The sequence below is a fragment of the Cnephaeus nilssonii genome, assembly GCF_951640355.1.
Source record: "Cnephaeus nilssonii genome assembly, chromosome: 6".
NCBI lineage: Eukaryota > Metazoa > Chordata > Mammalia > Chiroptera > Vespertilionidae > Cnephaeus > Cnephaeus nilssonii.
In genome coordinates, this window is record NC_137077.1 from 52,766,530 (window position 1) to 52,783,165 (window position 16,636).

General features: G+C 39.5%; 1 protein-coding gene across 1 annotated transcript; it reads left to right on the top strand.

Annotated features, from left to right (window-relative positions):
* Positions 1-7,160: 7,160 nt before the first annotated feature.
* LOC307101871 (olfactory receptor 6C2-like) lies at positions 7,161-8,105 on the top strand (the record flags this gene model as incomplete). The annotated part of the gene is made up of 1 exon (XM_079775351.1): positions 7,161-8,105. The coding sequence occupies exon 1, from the start codon at positions 7,167-7,169 to the stop codon at positions 8,103-8,105; it is 939 nt and encodes a 312-aa protein (XP_079631477.1). The 5' UTR covers positions 7,161-7,166.
* Positions 8,106-16,636: the final 8,531 nt, after the last annotated feature.

Genomic DNA, 16,636 nt, shown 5'->3' on the forward strand with positions numbered 1-16,636 from the left:
CACTTCAAGAACAAAAAGAATTGTTCTAGGGTTCACAAATAATATTTGCCAAGCTAAACAATATTTAGGACTCTAAAAACAGCCTTGTTAAATTTTACACAATTCAAATTATACAAAGTGTGCTATCTGGCCAAATGGAATTAAATTAAAAGAATTATGCACCCCTATGTTCATTGCAGCATTGTTTACAATAGCCAAGATTTGGAAGCAGCCCAACTATCCATCAGTGGATGAGTAGATTAAAAAAAAAAAAAAAGCTATGGTATACAGTATTTACACAATGGAATACCAGTTGGCCATAAAAAAGAAGGAAATATTACCCTTTGCCACAGCATAAATGGACCCGGAGAGCATTATGCTAAGTGAAATAAGCCAGTCAGAGGAAGACAAGTACCATATTATTTCACTCATGTGTGGAATCTAATAAACAAAATAAATGAATAAACAAAATAGAAACAGACTCATAGATAAAAACAGACTGACAACTATTAGAAGGGAGGGGAGTTGTGGGACTGGATGAAAAAGGTGAAGGTATTAAGAAAAAAAAAAAAACAACCTCATAGACACAGACAACAGTATGGTGATTACTAGAGGGAAAGAGAAGTGGAAGGAGGTACAAGAAGGTAAAGGGGGGATAAATGGTGATGGAAGGAGACTTGACTTGAGGTGGTAAACTCACAATATGATATACAGATGATGTATTATAGAATTGTACACCTGAAACCTATATAGTTTTATTAACCAATGTCACCCCCAATAAATTCAGTATAAAATAATATAAATAAATTCTTTTTAAAAAATTAAATTTCACCGAGAAACACCATAATTGGAAGAAAATATAATAATTTGTGGGATGCAACAAAAGCAGTATTTTTAAGGAAATTTATGGCTCTCTACTAATAATAGTGATTTAAGTAACTGTAACATATCTTAGTCACACACCCATGTCATTTGTAAAGGAGGCTGGGTAGATTTTTACCTGGGCACTTTGCACTAAGTATAAAACGGATTCAGTTGCTAGGGACAAGGAAAGAAAAATACCAGACAGGAAATGACCGGTCTCTGCCATAGCCCATCAGGATGTTCTTCAAAAATTTACTGTAAATATAGAGAGATATCTTCTTCCTCCCCAGACTACCCCCCAGCCAGGGAAAATTATCAATCACTTTCTGCCAATAGGGAATGACAAAAGGTTTGGTGTAGCAGTGCTGGTCGGTGTGAGAAACCTCAGTAGAGTAGTGAGTGGACAGAGCGCAGGGACAACAGAGGCACCTGCTTCCGTAGAGGTAGGATCACCCTCTGCTCTATCATTTGACACCAGGATCAAGATAAGCAGCAGAGTAAGAATACCCAGAAATAACAGCAGATAGTCGAAGAAAAGGTTTTTTTCAGGGTCATTGGACAGTCATAAGTCATATTCCTGTCCAAGGGAAACATCCTGGAACCAGGCAATTTTTTATTCAGTGCTTAAGATGCAAAAACTCTCCATTGCTTCAAATACCAAAAGTGGTTTCATTGTCTACCTAAAAGTCGTAAGTAGAAGGAGACAGGGTGAAAACACAGGCCAGGTAGCACTGGAAGAGCATCTAGTTGAATTTTTTTTTCTTTCAATTTTATTTTGTATTGGTTTCAGGTATATAGTTTAGTGGGTTAGACAATCATATTTACATAGTGTTCTCCTTGATATTTCCAGTACCTAACTGGCATCATACATCATTATCATAACACTAGAGGCCCAGTGCATGAAATTCGTACATGGGTAGGGTCCCTAGGCCTGGCCAGCGATCAGGGCTGATCGGGGCCTTCTGGCTGTCGGCCGGGGCCTTCATTCGTTCTGCGCCGCCCTCTGGTGGTCAGCACACATCATAGCAAGCGGTCAAACTCCCAGTTGGTCAAACTCCCAAGGGGACAATTTGCTTATTAGCCTTTTACTATATAGGATTATTGACTATATTCCCTCTGCCTTTTACATCCTTGTTACTATTTTGTAACTACCAATTTATACTTCTTAATCTTCACCTCTTTCACCCAGCCCCCTCCCTTCTGGCAAACATCAATCAATTCTCTGAGTCTGTTTCTATTTTGTTTATTTGTTTATTTTGTTCTTTAGACCAACATGTAAATGAAACCATTTTCTATTTGAGTGCTGGTAAGCCTCTTAAATATTGGGACAAGTAGCTAGGGTAGTATGGAGAAAGAATCAGGACTTTTGTGTTCAGCTCCATTTTTGTTCAAAACGTGCACCACTCCAAAGAGCATTCTGTCCAGTCATTCCTCTGCTCCTCAGTTTCCTCATCTGTAAAATGAAGATAGTTTGGGGTCTTTTTTTTTTTTTTACTTTACCTAAGATTAACATCAAAGATAAATAATATATTATATGTATAAAGTGCCAAATAGAGTGTCTAATTCTAGGAGAATTATAAAGATTCAACAAAGAAATCAAAATGGAATTCAGATAATGCCAGCCCACCTTCCATGTCTCTGAGGACATTGTTCCCATTGCTACGTGTGTTTTTACACTGCTGATTAAACTACCGTCAGTTCATTAGTAACTTTTCAAACGGGGTCACCAAGGACTATTTGGTTGTTCACTCCCATGTTCCCTGTGCATTGGTAGCAGACTAAACATATAAAAGAAATGTTGTTGTTATACAATTTGCAGGAAAGCCTGCCTCTGCCCAAGAAATTCAGAGATGCCCCTCTGACAAAACTAGAGAGAAACCTTCCTTATCTCTGCACCACTCTTTCCTTCCTTTGAACAGAGTAACTGAGAAATCTAGTAACAAATGGCATTTAGACTCAGTGATGGAAGAGGAGGCTGAGACTGGGCTTAATTATATCAGATATATACAAATCTAGGAGAGTTCTGTCTCATGTGCACATGCACACACACACACACTCACTCACACATACACACACAAATATGCTTGTGTGGAGGGTGAGACGGTGTGGAAATAGGTGGAATGTGAGATCAGGAGCAGAAGTATACATAAAACTCACAAATTGAATGTTCCTCAAATTGTGGTTCCATCAAGGGCCTCGTACAGAACTGTCAGAAAAGTAAGTATATAGCCCAGCTGGCGTGGCTCAGTGGTTGAGCGTTGACCTATGAACCAAGAGGTCGTGGTTCGATTCCCAGTAGAGCACATGCCCAGGTTGCAGGCCAGTTCCTTAGTGTGCGGTGTGTGGGAGACTGCCGATCAATTATCTTCTCTCATCATTGATGTTTCTATCTCTCTCTCCCTCTCCCTTCCTCTCTGAAATCAATAAAAAATGTTTTTTTTTTAAAGAAAAGTAAGTATATTGTTGTCGAGACATATTTTTCCTAATACTCTAAACATAGGCAGAGGATGAATACAGTCAGTTTTAAAATCTGGAATTCAGTTCATTATAACTGGCACTAAAGAAAAGGATTTAACAATCATTCTGATATGTTGTTATCTCAGGGAACATAAAATTAGAATTTGCTGCCATAGTCACTTTAGCCTTTGAAAGAGCCAGTCATAACTATGAGTTGAGGAAGATGAGACAGAATAATAAAAGGTGATGGGAAAGACATCACCATCTAATAATATCCACTGGTGTCCTAGAAGTAAAATGAGATCAGCTTATAAATTATCTAACAGGGAACCTCATCTTATTTTCCAGATGCTATTTACTTCCTTTTTGCCTTTTTATTTTTCAAGGAGTAGGGCATTGGGGGCACAACATTCACTCTTCTTAAATCTCTACTATCCAGTCCACAGGCAGCCTGTCCCAAATGAAGACAGAATGAGGTTTGTTCCAAACAAAGGTAAGGTCAGAGTGTCTCAAATATATTTTAATTAACTCAATAGGAAATCAATGAAAGGAAGAAATGAATCTCAATCACTCACCCAGCTCCCTAACCTGCAGCAAGAGTAGGTAGTTTTGCACAGGTTAAATCATCAAGGCCTACCTATGAATGTTAATTAAAATGTTAATTAACACTACTTATGGGAGGGAGGTGGTGAAATTTATTATTTATGTAATGAAATTGTTTCAAACTTTAATTAATCCAATCTCAAAATAAATAAATAACTCATTCTCCCAGGAAAACTTTCCCAAAATAAGAGAGAACGTCACTATGGTTGCTGGTAAAGGCCAGCAATTTCTTTGAAGTTGTTTGAATTCGTCTGAAGCAGTTTTATATATCCAAAGGAGCTGCCACCACAGGCTTAATTCTATTACTACAAGTAGTGTTTATTTAACAAGCTTCATGAATTAAAACACAATGCTGCTAAAGGTTCACACACATTACATTAGCCATTTTAAAACATTAAATTCATGATCTCGAAAATGCTATAATGATTGAGTTCACCGGTCTTTCCTACCAATACAGAAGAATAAGAGTTTTGATAAGAGAAGCAGGGGGTAATTTTAGATTCTAAGAACTTCATAGGACAGGGGGAGCTGGAGTTAACAATGCCAGTAGCCAGTACAAGGATTTAATTCTTCTACAATTAGGAGTGCAGGAATAAACCTGACCTATCATTTAATTTGGTCTATCAGAGTCTTCCCCTGACTAGTATATGGTAAGTGTTTTACCCAGGAACTAAGGGAAGGTTTTCTCTGTTCCAAAATCATATCTGTGACCTCTGAGCAATGCACTTTGCCAACTCAGCTTGTGGTGACAGATGACATTGACAACTTTAGTAAAAAGAAAAGAACCGAGAGACACTGAGTGAATGTAGGAAAATATGAACAGCTACTAAGATAACTAAGAATGATTGCCGAGGAGTAATCTTAAAGTAGTTATCCCAAGTTCAAAGTTGCATTTTCACTGTTTTCTTGTGTTACCATGTCACTGAACATGCACTAAAATGAAATATAATTTCCTACTAGTATAGCCTGAAAGCTTTTGTTTTTTTCTTTCTTTTTATTAAATTTATTGGGCGACTTGGTTAGTAAGATTATATAGGTTTCAAGTGCACATTCCTATGACACGTGATCTTCATATTGCACTGTGATTTGACCCAAAGTCAAATCATCTTCTGTCACCATATATATGACCCCCTTTACTACCCCCATACCCCCCTTCCCTCTGGTAATTACTGTTGTCTGAGTCTATGAGTTTGTGTTTGTTTGTTTGTTCATTTGTTGCTTTCAGTTTTATAATCCCACATATGAGTGAAATTATATGTGGGATTTCTGATATTATGTTTTTTAAATAATAGGTGCTTTTTAAATATTTTAAATGAATAAATGTAGATTATTTACTTGAGCAATAAAAAATAAGAGTACCCTAATGTATTTTTACATTTTATATAACACACACATTGAGTACAATTGCTTATATACATAAGAGATTAGTTTTGCCTGATATGCAGAAGTGTGTAGTGTTTTCCTATAAACACCTGAGTTATGCCTAAATTTTCCTGTTTTACAATTAATCCTCCCTAATAAAACACAGAGACATATTATAGGCCAATAGATTGAGTTATTATGAACTACTGATATACCCAGTGAGAATGCACTTACCAGCTCTTCTTTTACAGATGGATACCTGAGAGTAGTTGCTTGAAATATGAATCTTAATGAGGGTAAGTTTTGACATGAAAGAGGGGGGAATTTCCTGAGCCTCTATTGGATTCCTGAAAAAAAGTGTAACTTAGAGTACCAGGGAGGCTTAAAACTCCTGGGAAGCACTGAAATGGACAGCGATATATGCAATGAGAATAACAAAAAGTACAACAGGGTCCTTTGTAATTTGTTTACAAAGATTGGCTCAGGTGTGTCCATTTGTTCCTGGATGTTGCTTCAGCAAGTTACCGTATCAAAACTCAGAGAACAGCCCTGCCAGGGTGGCTCAGTGGTTGAGCATCAACCCATGAAATAGAAGGTAACGGTTCAATTCCCAGTCAGGGCACATGCCAGGGTTGCAGGCTTGATCCCCAGCAGGGAGCGTGCAGGCGGCAGTCTGTGGATGATTCTCTCTCCGTGATATTTCTCTCTCTCCCTCTTTCTTCCTCTCTCTGAAATGAATAAAAATGTGTTGTTGTTTTCTTAACTCAGAGAACATAGCTGGTTGGTAAATTAGTGGGGAGAGTTGATTCGAGGAGGGGAGCAGCAGCAATTATTCAAAGAAGTCACTAAGATATATCCTGAGACAGATTCTGATGGCTGAGTGCTGCGAAAAGCACAGGATTGACCAGATTGCCAAAGAAAGCAAAGCCACAGATCAGTCTCTCTGGGCTCCATCCATGACCCAAAGCTTCAGAACAGGACTAATTGTGGTTTATATCCAGGTTTCAGAACAATTCTTTATACCACTTCAGGAAACCCACTGGGTAAGCAGTCCCACAACTGGCTTAGGCATACTTTCATTTGCCTAAATATAGGCTAAAAAAAACATAGGTATATCTGTATTGTAAACTTTTTATCTCTCAATCTAGAGATAATTTGAATTACAAAGAGTAGAACTAACACTTTCAATTGAATGTGCTGCTGTTAACATTTAGCATAACAACATAAAATGATTAACGTAAAATACTAATTAAAACTTTGTCCAATCCCATAGAATGTACAACACCAAGAGTAAACCATAATGTAAACTATGGACTTTGGTGCGTCCATGTAGGTTTATTAGTTGGAACAAGTGGACCACACAGCAGGAGCCTATTGCTAGCGGGGAAGGCTGTGCATGTGTGACAGCGGGAACTCTCGGTATCTTCCCCTCAATTTTCCTGTGATCCTAATATTGCTCTAAAAAAGTTTTATTTGAAACACAAAAGTACTCATTAACAGATCATTCTTGGTTTTGAAAATGGAACATTTCAGTATGGTGTGGAAAAACAAGGATGGGAGGGAAAAACTTCAAAAATGACTACTTCCTTCATGATAAAGACAAATAAAATCTGTACTACAAGGCAATATTGTTGAAGAATTGCAAAACAGACCGGAGATTTATGTTTTTTTGTTTTGTATTGTTTTTAATTGACATCTTTGTACATGTGCTTTCTAATCAGAGAATTATAAGCATTAGATCTATATCAGTACGATGTCAAGGGCACTGTATAAATTGCTTAGTAAGCGAAAGAATAAAGTGAGCTAGCTTGTTGGTGAGTTTTCATTTACATTCCGCTGCCAGCTTCTTATGACACTACTCTCTTCAGGTGGAATTACATTTGACTTGGCACAAGGCAGGGATGAAAAATTATACAGCAATAACCACATTCATCTTGCTGGGACTGACAGATGACCCAAAACTGCAAGTTCTGCTTTTTGTATTTTTGTTTCTCACCTACATGTTGAGTGTGTCTGGGAACCTCACCATCATCACCCTCACACTTTTGGATTCCCATCTTAAAACTCCCATGTACTTTTTCCTCCGGAATTTCTCTTTCTTAGAAGTTTCCTTCACCACCGTCTGTATTCCCAGATTCCTGTATACTATGATAACTGGAGATAATAATATTACCTACAATGCTTGTGCCACCCAAATATTTTTTGTTGTCCTCTTTGGAGCAACAGAATTTTTTCTCCTTGCCGCCATGTCCTATGACCGTTACGTGGCCATTTGTAAGCCCCTGCATTACACAACCATCATGAACAACAGAGTCTGCACTACACTCGTTCTCTGCTGTTGGTTTGCTGGCTTGTTGATTATCCTCCCACCTCTAAGCATGGGCCTCCAGCTGGAATTCTGCGATTCGAATGTGATTGATCATTTTGGCTGTGATACATCTCCTATTTTACAAATAACCTGTTCGGACACGGCGTTAATAGAAAGAGTTGTTTTGAGTTTTGCCGTGCTGACACTCATTATTACCTTAGTGTGTGTAGTGCTTTCCTACACATACATCATCAAGACCATTCTAAAGTTCCCTTCTGCCCAACAAAGGAAAAAGGCCTTTTCCACCTGCTCTTCCCACATGATTGTGGTTTCCCTCACCTATGGCAGCTGCATCTTCATCTACATCAAACCTTCAGCGAAGGAAGGAGTGGCCATAAATAAAGTGGTGTCTGTGCTCACCACTTCAGTTGCCCCTTTGCTTAATCCATTCATTTACACCCTTCGAAACAAACAAGTGAAAGATGCCTTCAAGGACACAGTAAAATGGATTGTATTTCTCACAAAGAAGTAAGAGATGACTAATGTTTTTAGAGGTTATTAAATTAAGTTTAAATCTAACCTATGAGTGATATTCATTAATTTGCCAAATAAATGGTCTCTTCTTATTCTGAGATTCATCAAGCTGTTCTGCTCCCAGGAACCTTTGTCTCTTATAATGCAAAAGCCAAAATCAAGCTCTTTATTTCTCTTTTCTTTAAGTTTATTTCATTCTGAATGGTTTCTTCAATAAATGCACATTTCAGAGACTAGATTCTCAACATACTCAATGTCATAAAAAGAAAATGCAAATAAATAAAGTTGTATGTCTAGCTATAAGGCCTTCTTATGATGTGGAGTATAAATGCCCAAAGACCATTTCTCACTTGTTGAGAATACTTTAATATCTAGCCTCTGATTACACAAAAGTAACTGAAGATTCTTTACTGAAGCTTTAAAAGTGATCTCAAAGAAAAGTGTGCATTCCAGAGCTCTTCTTCTCATTTTAAAATGCCCATTTTTCAGGAATGAGAAGATGTTAAAAGGGCAATTTCAAAATCAGTGAAAATAATTATATTTTTTTCTTTAAGCCAATTCATCCACACCAAAAAAAAAAAAAGTGTTTCTACTGGCCTTTCTGGAAGACGACTGCATGTGAAATATGAGAAGAAAAATAAAAACAGGACTTCCAAGTGCTGGATGCCTTCCACTAACATTAACATCGATGGTGCCAAGTCATAGACTCAAGGAAAATAAAACTGAATTTAGGGGTAGGATAACTAAATCTTGGTTAAATAAATAAGTTCTCCAATATTCAGACTTACATTGTTCCTTGATTTAAGAAGAATGTTAGAGATTAAGAGAATTAATCAAACTATCAAAAGAGCTCAGAATTTGGGAAAGACATCGTAAGAGGCATTTGATGGCTGAAGATCAAATCCAGATATAGTGTGGGAAAAAAAGATAAACTTAGAAAAGAGGGAGAGAGGTGGAAAAATGGGTAATAGTCATGTAGGAACCTTGGAACAAATAATTGAAATTCTTGCCATTAAATAGTTTAAAAGTTATTTTATTGTTTTCATATTTTATAATTGTGAAAGTAAAATTGTGTGCTTTTACAGTACATATGAAACTATTACCTATATCTACTAACATCATCTAGTTACTCGAATGTACCTTTTATTTTTATTATATTTTCAGTTGTCCCTATAAGATAATGGCTAAAATATAAGTACAATCATCTTTTAGACTTCACAAGTATTCAGGGACATTAGGACTCTATTCTCCAAGGCATTTCTTCTTTTTTTAAAAATTTCTAAACTCCTAGAGCCCATACTTATATAAATAAATGATTTTAAAAATTAAAAAATGAGAGAGAAGAGAGAAATCTCCTGTGTAGAAGTATTCTGAATAATTTATGTAGACACTCCATCCAAAAGAAGGGGAAACTTTACAGAGGAGAAACTGACAAACACTATCTCAATTAGGCAATCAAGGTCAACATCAATAGCCATAAGTCATGCCCTGGTGGGTTTGGCTCGGTGGATAGAGCGTTGGCTTGCAGACCAAAAGATCCCAGGTTCCATGCAGGTCAAGGGCACCTACCTTGGTTACAGGATCCTCTTTGGTCCCAACCCAGGACAACTAAATGTAATGTGGTATCCTACAGGGGATTGTGGAATAGGGGGCGGTGGGGGGAGAGGGAGAGAGATTAGGTAAAAACTACAGAAATCTGAATAAACTATGGACTTCATTTAATGATAATGATTCAAGTCATTCACTCTGCCCTCAAAGAAGCTCTTTTGCCAGGGCTGGTAGCTACAGCTTTCAGCCACACACACTCAGGAATCAGAATTGGTTTTATAATTAAATATACTCAAAACATTTTGAGATCCAAGATGGCAGCACATTAGGTGGAAGCTACACTCACCACCTCTCAGGACCAAACTAAAATTACAACTAAATTATAGAAAAATCATCCTGAAGAAGACCTGCAGAGAAGCCTTATAACCAAGGACTTATAGAAGAAGCCACATGGAGACTGATAGGAAGTGTGAAGGAGCAAGAGGATTGGCAGGGCTCCCACAGGTGGCAGCTGAGGTTCCGGAGGTATAAGTCAGCTGCGGAGTGTTCACCCCTGAGAAGTGTGGGATCTAAATCCCAAGCCAGGCTCCCCAGCCCAGAGCACCAGAGCCAGAAAGTGCATAGCATCTGGCTGTGAAAATCAGCAGGGCTTCTGCCCACCAGGAAGAGATGGCTCTTAAAAAGGAAATGCATAAAAATCCATTCACAGTCACTCACTTTGGGCTCTGTCAGAGGGAAGGCAGAGCAAACTAGAGCCACAGGAGGAGAGTCTGGGGTAGGTGACTCTCAGGGGGGAGCACTGAAGGGTAAGCCACCAGGATCTCTATACTGAGTCATTCCCCCACTGCACAAGCCATCTTTCTCAGGCAGAGCACTCTCCTCCATGAGTTAGCAGCCTAAGGGAAAGCAATAGCTCCCCCCTGTGGAATTCATCTCACCCCACCCTGTGGAGCTTATGCCCTATTGAGGAGTATAGCCAGAGGCTCTTTCAGTGCCTAAACTAAACAGGCTGTGTTCTTTGAGAACTTTGCTGCCTTTCCCCAAGCCCAGTGCTGCTAAAAACCAAACATGGTGTGCAACTTGGTCCTTTCTGCACACACACCCAGGTCCAACAGAGGCAGCCACAAACTGGATCATTCATAGCTCCAACAGGTTTCCCAGGGCCAGTCACAGGCAATGTCTGACATTGTCCTACATCAGAGTCCCCACAAGAGACCCATATGCAATACACCCAGTGACTAGCTTCAGACAACAACAAAGCAGGATCCAATAAGCTTCACACAGAGTATATACAAAGTAAGATCTCAGCAGACACCAAAATCTGCTGAGGCAAATACCACATCATATTATCAGCATCTGAACAGAAGCTCTCATGCCATGTTGGGGTTTGAGCCTCACAGTCAGCCAGCCTAAGTATGGATCCCATGCATGAACACCCCAATAGCAATCATGATTCAATTACAACAGGGGAGCCTACATAGCCCACACAAGGGATATTCCTAGAGGTCCAGGTCATGTAATCAAATAGACTACACCACTGGGTTCCATAGGACACCTACAACATGAGGCCACAGTACCAAGGTAGGACTCATAGCAGATCTACCTAAAACAGAAATAAACACAGAGGCAGCCATATGGGGAGACAAAGAAACAGATCCCAAATGCAAGAACAAGAGAATTCTCCAGAAGAAGAGTTAAATAAAATGGAGGCAAGCAATTTACCATATATAGAGTTCAAAGCAATGATTATAAGGATGCTCAACAGCATGAAAAAGGACATAGAAGCCATAAAAAAAGAACTGGTCAGAAATGAAGAATTCAATATCTGAAAAAAAACAACAAAAAACAATACATTTCAAGGACCTGATCAAATGGCTCAGTTGGTTGGAGTGTCATTCCATACACCAAAAAGTTGTGGGTTTGATTCCTGGTCAGGTCACATACCTAGGTTGCTGGTTCAATCCATGTATGGGAGGCAACTTTCTCCTCTCTCTCTCTCTCTCTCTCTCTCTCTCTCTCTCTCTCTCTCTCTCTCTCTTCTCTCTCTCTCTTCCCTTCCCCTCTCTCCAGAAAATCAATTAAAAGTATATCCTTGAGAGATCAACCAAAGGACTTGTGTGCATGCATACGAGCCTAACCAATGGTTAAGGACAACAGGGGGGTGGGGGAATCCGTGGGGAGGGGTGTGGGATGGGAATGGGGGGATGAGGACAAATATGTGACACCTTAATCAATAAAGAAATTTTTTTAAAAAAAGTATATCCTTGGCTGAGGGTTTTTTTAAAAAATACACTGGAAGGAATAAATAGTAGGTTGGATGATGCAGAAGTTCAAATCAGCAATTTGGAAGACAAGGTAGAAAAACACCCAATCAGAGGATCCTATTTGAAAAAATAATGACCAAAAACTTCCCTAACCTAGTGAAGAAAAAAACACACACAAGCCCAGGAAGCACAGAGAGTCCCAAGATGGGCCTAAGGATGTCCACACCAAAACACATCATGAAAAAGAAAAAGTAAAACTGTCATTATTTGAAGATGACATGATGCTGTATATAGAAAACCTAAAACATTCCACACAAAAAAGAAACTACATATTAGAACTGATAAATGAATTGAGTAAAGTAGCAGAATACAAAATAAGTATCCAGAAGTCATTGCATTTTTATATGCCAATAATGAACTTTCAGAAAGGAAAACTAAAAAACAATCCCATTCACAATTGCTTCAAAAAGAATAAAATTACCTAGGAATAATTTTAACCAAGGATATAAAATACCTATATTCAGAAAATTATAAGATGCTGAAGAAAAAATTGAAGAAAATACAAATAATTGGAAGCATATACCATATTCATGAATTGAAAGAATTAACATCATTAAAATGCCCATACCACCCAAAGCAATCTACAAACTCAATACAATTTCTATCAAGATACCCATGAACAAATATTACAAAAATTTATATGGAACCACAAAAGATCCCAAATAGCAACAACAATCCTGAGAAAAGAGAACAAAATTGTAGGAATCAAGCTAACTAATATCAAACTATACTGCAAGGCCATAATTATCAAAACATCATGGCACTGGCGTGAAAATAGACATGTAGATCAATGGAACAGAATAGAGAGCCCAGAAATAAATCCATACCTATATAGTCAATAGTTGACAAAAGAGTCAAAAACATTAAATGGACTAATGATAGACTATTCAATAAACATTGTTGGAAATATGACAGATACATGCATAAAAATGAAATTAGACCACCTTCTTACAACACACACAAGAATAAACACAAAATGGATAAGGACTTAAATGTTAGACTCAAAACCATTAGAATTCAAGAAGAGAACATAGGCAGTATAACCTCAGACATTTCTTGTAGCAATATTGTTTCTGATATATGTACTTGGGCAAGGGGGAAAAAATAAAAATTTTAAAAATGGGACTACATCAAACTAGCACAGCAAAAGAAACCATTAACAAAATGAAGAAACAACCTATTAAATGGGAGAGCATATTCACCAATACATCTGATAAGGACTTCATATCCAAAATTTATGAAACTCAACACCAGAAAACAAGAATCCAATTTAAAAATGGACAAAGGACCTAAGTAGACATTTTTCCAAAGAGGACATACAGATGGCCAATAGGCATATGAAAAGTGCTCAAAGTCACTAATCATGGGAGAAATGCAAATTAAAACCACAATGAAATATCACCTCACACCTGTCAGAATGGCTATCAAAAATAAATCAACAAACAACGAGTGTTGGTGAAGATATGGAGAAAAGGGCACCCTCACGCACTGTTGGTGGGAATGCAGACTGGTGCAGCCACTGTGGAAAGCAGTGTAGAATTTCCTCAAATAAATAAAAATGGAACTGCCTTATATCCCAGAGATCCCACTTTTAGGAATTTATCTAAAGAAACCCCAAACACCAATATGAAAGAACATATGCGCCCTATGTTTATTGCACTATTATTTACAACTAGAGGCCCAGTGCATGATTAAATCATGCACGTGTAGGGTCCCCTACACGCTTTCACCTTCGATCACGGGGGAGCTGGGTGCCTCTTCGCTGGTGCACCAGGCCTTTCAGAAGCCTCCGGCGCGGCGGACAGGCACCCAGCTCCCACGCTTTCACTTTCGATCGCGGGGGAGCTGGGAGGCTTCTGAAAGGCCTGGTGCACCAGTGGACAGGCACCCAGCTCCCCCGCTTTTGATGGTCCACAGTGGGATGTGAGCTCGCTGCCCCAGAGGCCCCTTCTGTGCCGCAGCACAGCCATGGTGCAGACGCTGAGCTCACGCCGCCACTGGCAACACGAGCTCAGCGTCCCGCCAGCCCAATCAGCCACCCCGGCCACCCCGAGTCCCGCCCCCCCCCCCACACACCTCCTGGCCAATCATGGGCATAGCGAAGGTACGGTCAATTTGCATATTTGTCTATTATTAGGTAGGACTAGTGGCCCAGTGCATGAAATTCATGCACGAAGGGGGGTTTTCTCAGCCCAGCCTGCACCCTCTCCAATCAGGGACCCCTTAGAGGGTGTCCAACTGACGGTTTAGTTGAACATCCCTCTCAGAATTGGGACCACTGGCTCCTAACTGCTCACCTGCCTGCCTGCCCGATCACTCCTAACTGCCTCTGCCTGCCGAACTGATATTGCCCCCAACTGCCTCTGCCTGCCTGATCTCACCCCCAACTGCCCTTCCCTGCTGGCCTGATCTCGCCCCCAAATGCCCTCCCCTATCCGCCTGGTTGCCCCCAACTGCCCTCCCCTGCCAGCCTGATCTCGCCCCCAACAGCCCTCCCCTGCTGGCCTGATCTTGCCCCCAACAGCCCTCCCTGCCAGCCTGATCTTGCCCCCAACTGTCCTCCCCTGCAGGCCTCATCTTGTCCCTAACTACCCTCCTATGCCAGCCAATTTGGTTCTGATTGGTTGGTCTCTATGTCAGTCAGCATCAAAAGCTCCACCTCCTAGGCAGCCATAGGCTCCTCATAGTTGAGCCAGATTTGGTTTTGATTGGTCAGTTTCTATGCCAGTCAGCGGCAAAAGCTCCACCTCCTAAGCAACCATTGGCTTCTCACACTTCACCCAGATTTGGTTCTGATTGGTCTGTTTCTATGCCAGTCAGTGTCTCTGGGCCTATCAACAGGGCCTGATAAGAAAGGCAAGGTTGATCAGCAGCCCCAGTGGAGGCCTGGAGAGAAATGAAGGTGCGGCTCCTGGCCAGACTGGGAGAGAAAGAGAGGCAAGTGCTGATCAAAAGCTGCCACAGAGGTAATGGATCAGTCCCTGCTTCTCTCTTCAGGCCTCTCTCTGACCCTGATTGACAGCCCCCTCAGCAGTCAGTGCTGGAGCACTGTACCTGCAGCAGAAACAGCCTGGGTTGCCACAGCAACCCAGAGCTGACTGCAGGACTGACTTCCCGTTGGCTGAGCTCCCTTATTACTGGACATTATGACCCAGGGTTTTTATATATTAGGATAGCCAAGACCTGGAAACAGCCCAAGGTTCCATCAGTAGGTGAGAGGATAAAACAGCTAAAGTATATTTACACAATGGAATACTACTTGGCCATTAAAAAGAAGGCATTTTTACCCATTGCAACAGCATAGATAGACCTAGAGCACTTTATGCTAAGATAAATAAGTCAGTCAGTGAAGACAAGCACCATATGATTTCACTCATATGTGGAATCTAATGAACAAACTAAATTAACAAGCAAAATAGAGACAGACTCATAGATAGAGAGCAGGCTGACAGCTGTACAGGGGTGGCAGCTAGGGGTTGGAGGGACTGAGCAAAAGAGAAAAAAAGAGAAAGAACTCATTGACAGGGACAACAGTGTGATGATTCTGGTGGTGATAGGAGGGGGAATGGAGGTGGAAGAGGGTATAGGTGGGATAAATGGTGATGGGGGAATTTAATTCAATTTAAAAAATAAAAGAATGAAAAATAATATTGAAAAATAATGATTTTGGTTTTGGTTTATTAATTGCAAGAAATACATCATACTAATGTAAGATATTAATACAGGAAGCTTAGCATATGATATACAGGAACAATCAATACTATCTTCTCAATTGTTCTGTAAATCTAAAACATTCTAAAGTAAATAAGGTCTATTAAAAATAAATAGAATCCTCAAGTTAAATGATAACTATTTTCTTTATGCTGAGAAAATCTATGGCTACTTAAATGATGGATTTGAAAGAAAATTTAAAGATCTCTTTTGCAGGCCATTCAATGCGAGGATGCCCTTCAACCTCATTATTCCATCTCTCATTCTTCTCCTTAACCTGCTGGTGACCTGTTTGATGCTCCCATTGAACCTTCCTCGCCAGTCTCTATTGGCTGACTTCTGCTAAGCAACTATTTAATTTTTATTCTTTAAGACAACAAAAGTCTTTATCGGTCCCTCAGAACCAGGACCCCTAGGGAATGCATTGTTTGTCAGCACAATTGATCCCAAAGTGGCCAAATCTGAGGAGAGACAAAGTTTGTTACTTTGGATCTTTAAAACCTCCAAAATGCTAATGTGGCTCTTGCTGAGGAAATCAGTTCTCCTAGGAATAGAAAAAGCCCTAGAAATTATCTGTCCTTCAATACCATTTGTTCATAATTTAACAAGTATTTGAATATGTGTTTTGCATTTTGCTATGCAGTATAGAAAATTCAACAAAGTTGATCTGCCCAAGGCAACAATACAATATATAAAATATACAACCATGAAAAACGTTAACATTACAGAAATTGCACAGGGCAACATATATTTAAGTGCCATGTGAATGACAGATTATGTGTCCTTTCAATACAGAAGGGAGATCCCTGTGGTCAAGTGAAATAATAAAAACACTTATAGTATTTACTATGTGCCAGGCATTGCTCTAAGTAATATGTGTGGTGATAATAGAATTTATTAGAAAACCTATATATTGCATATTACTATTATCATATATATATATATA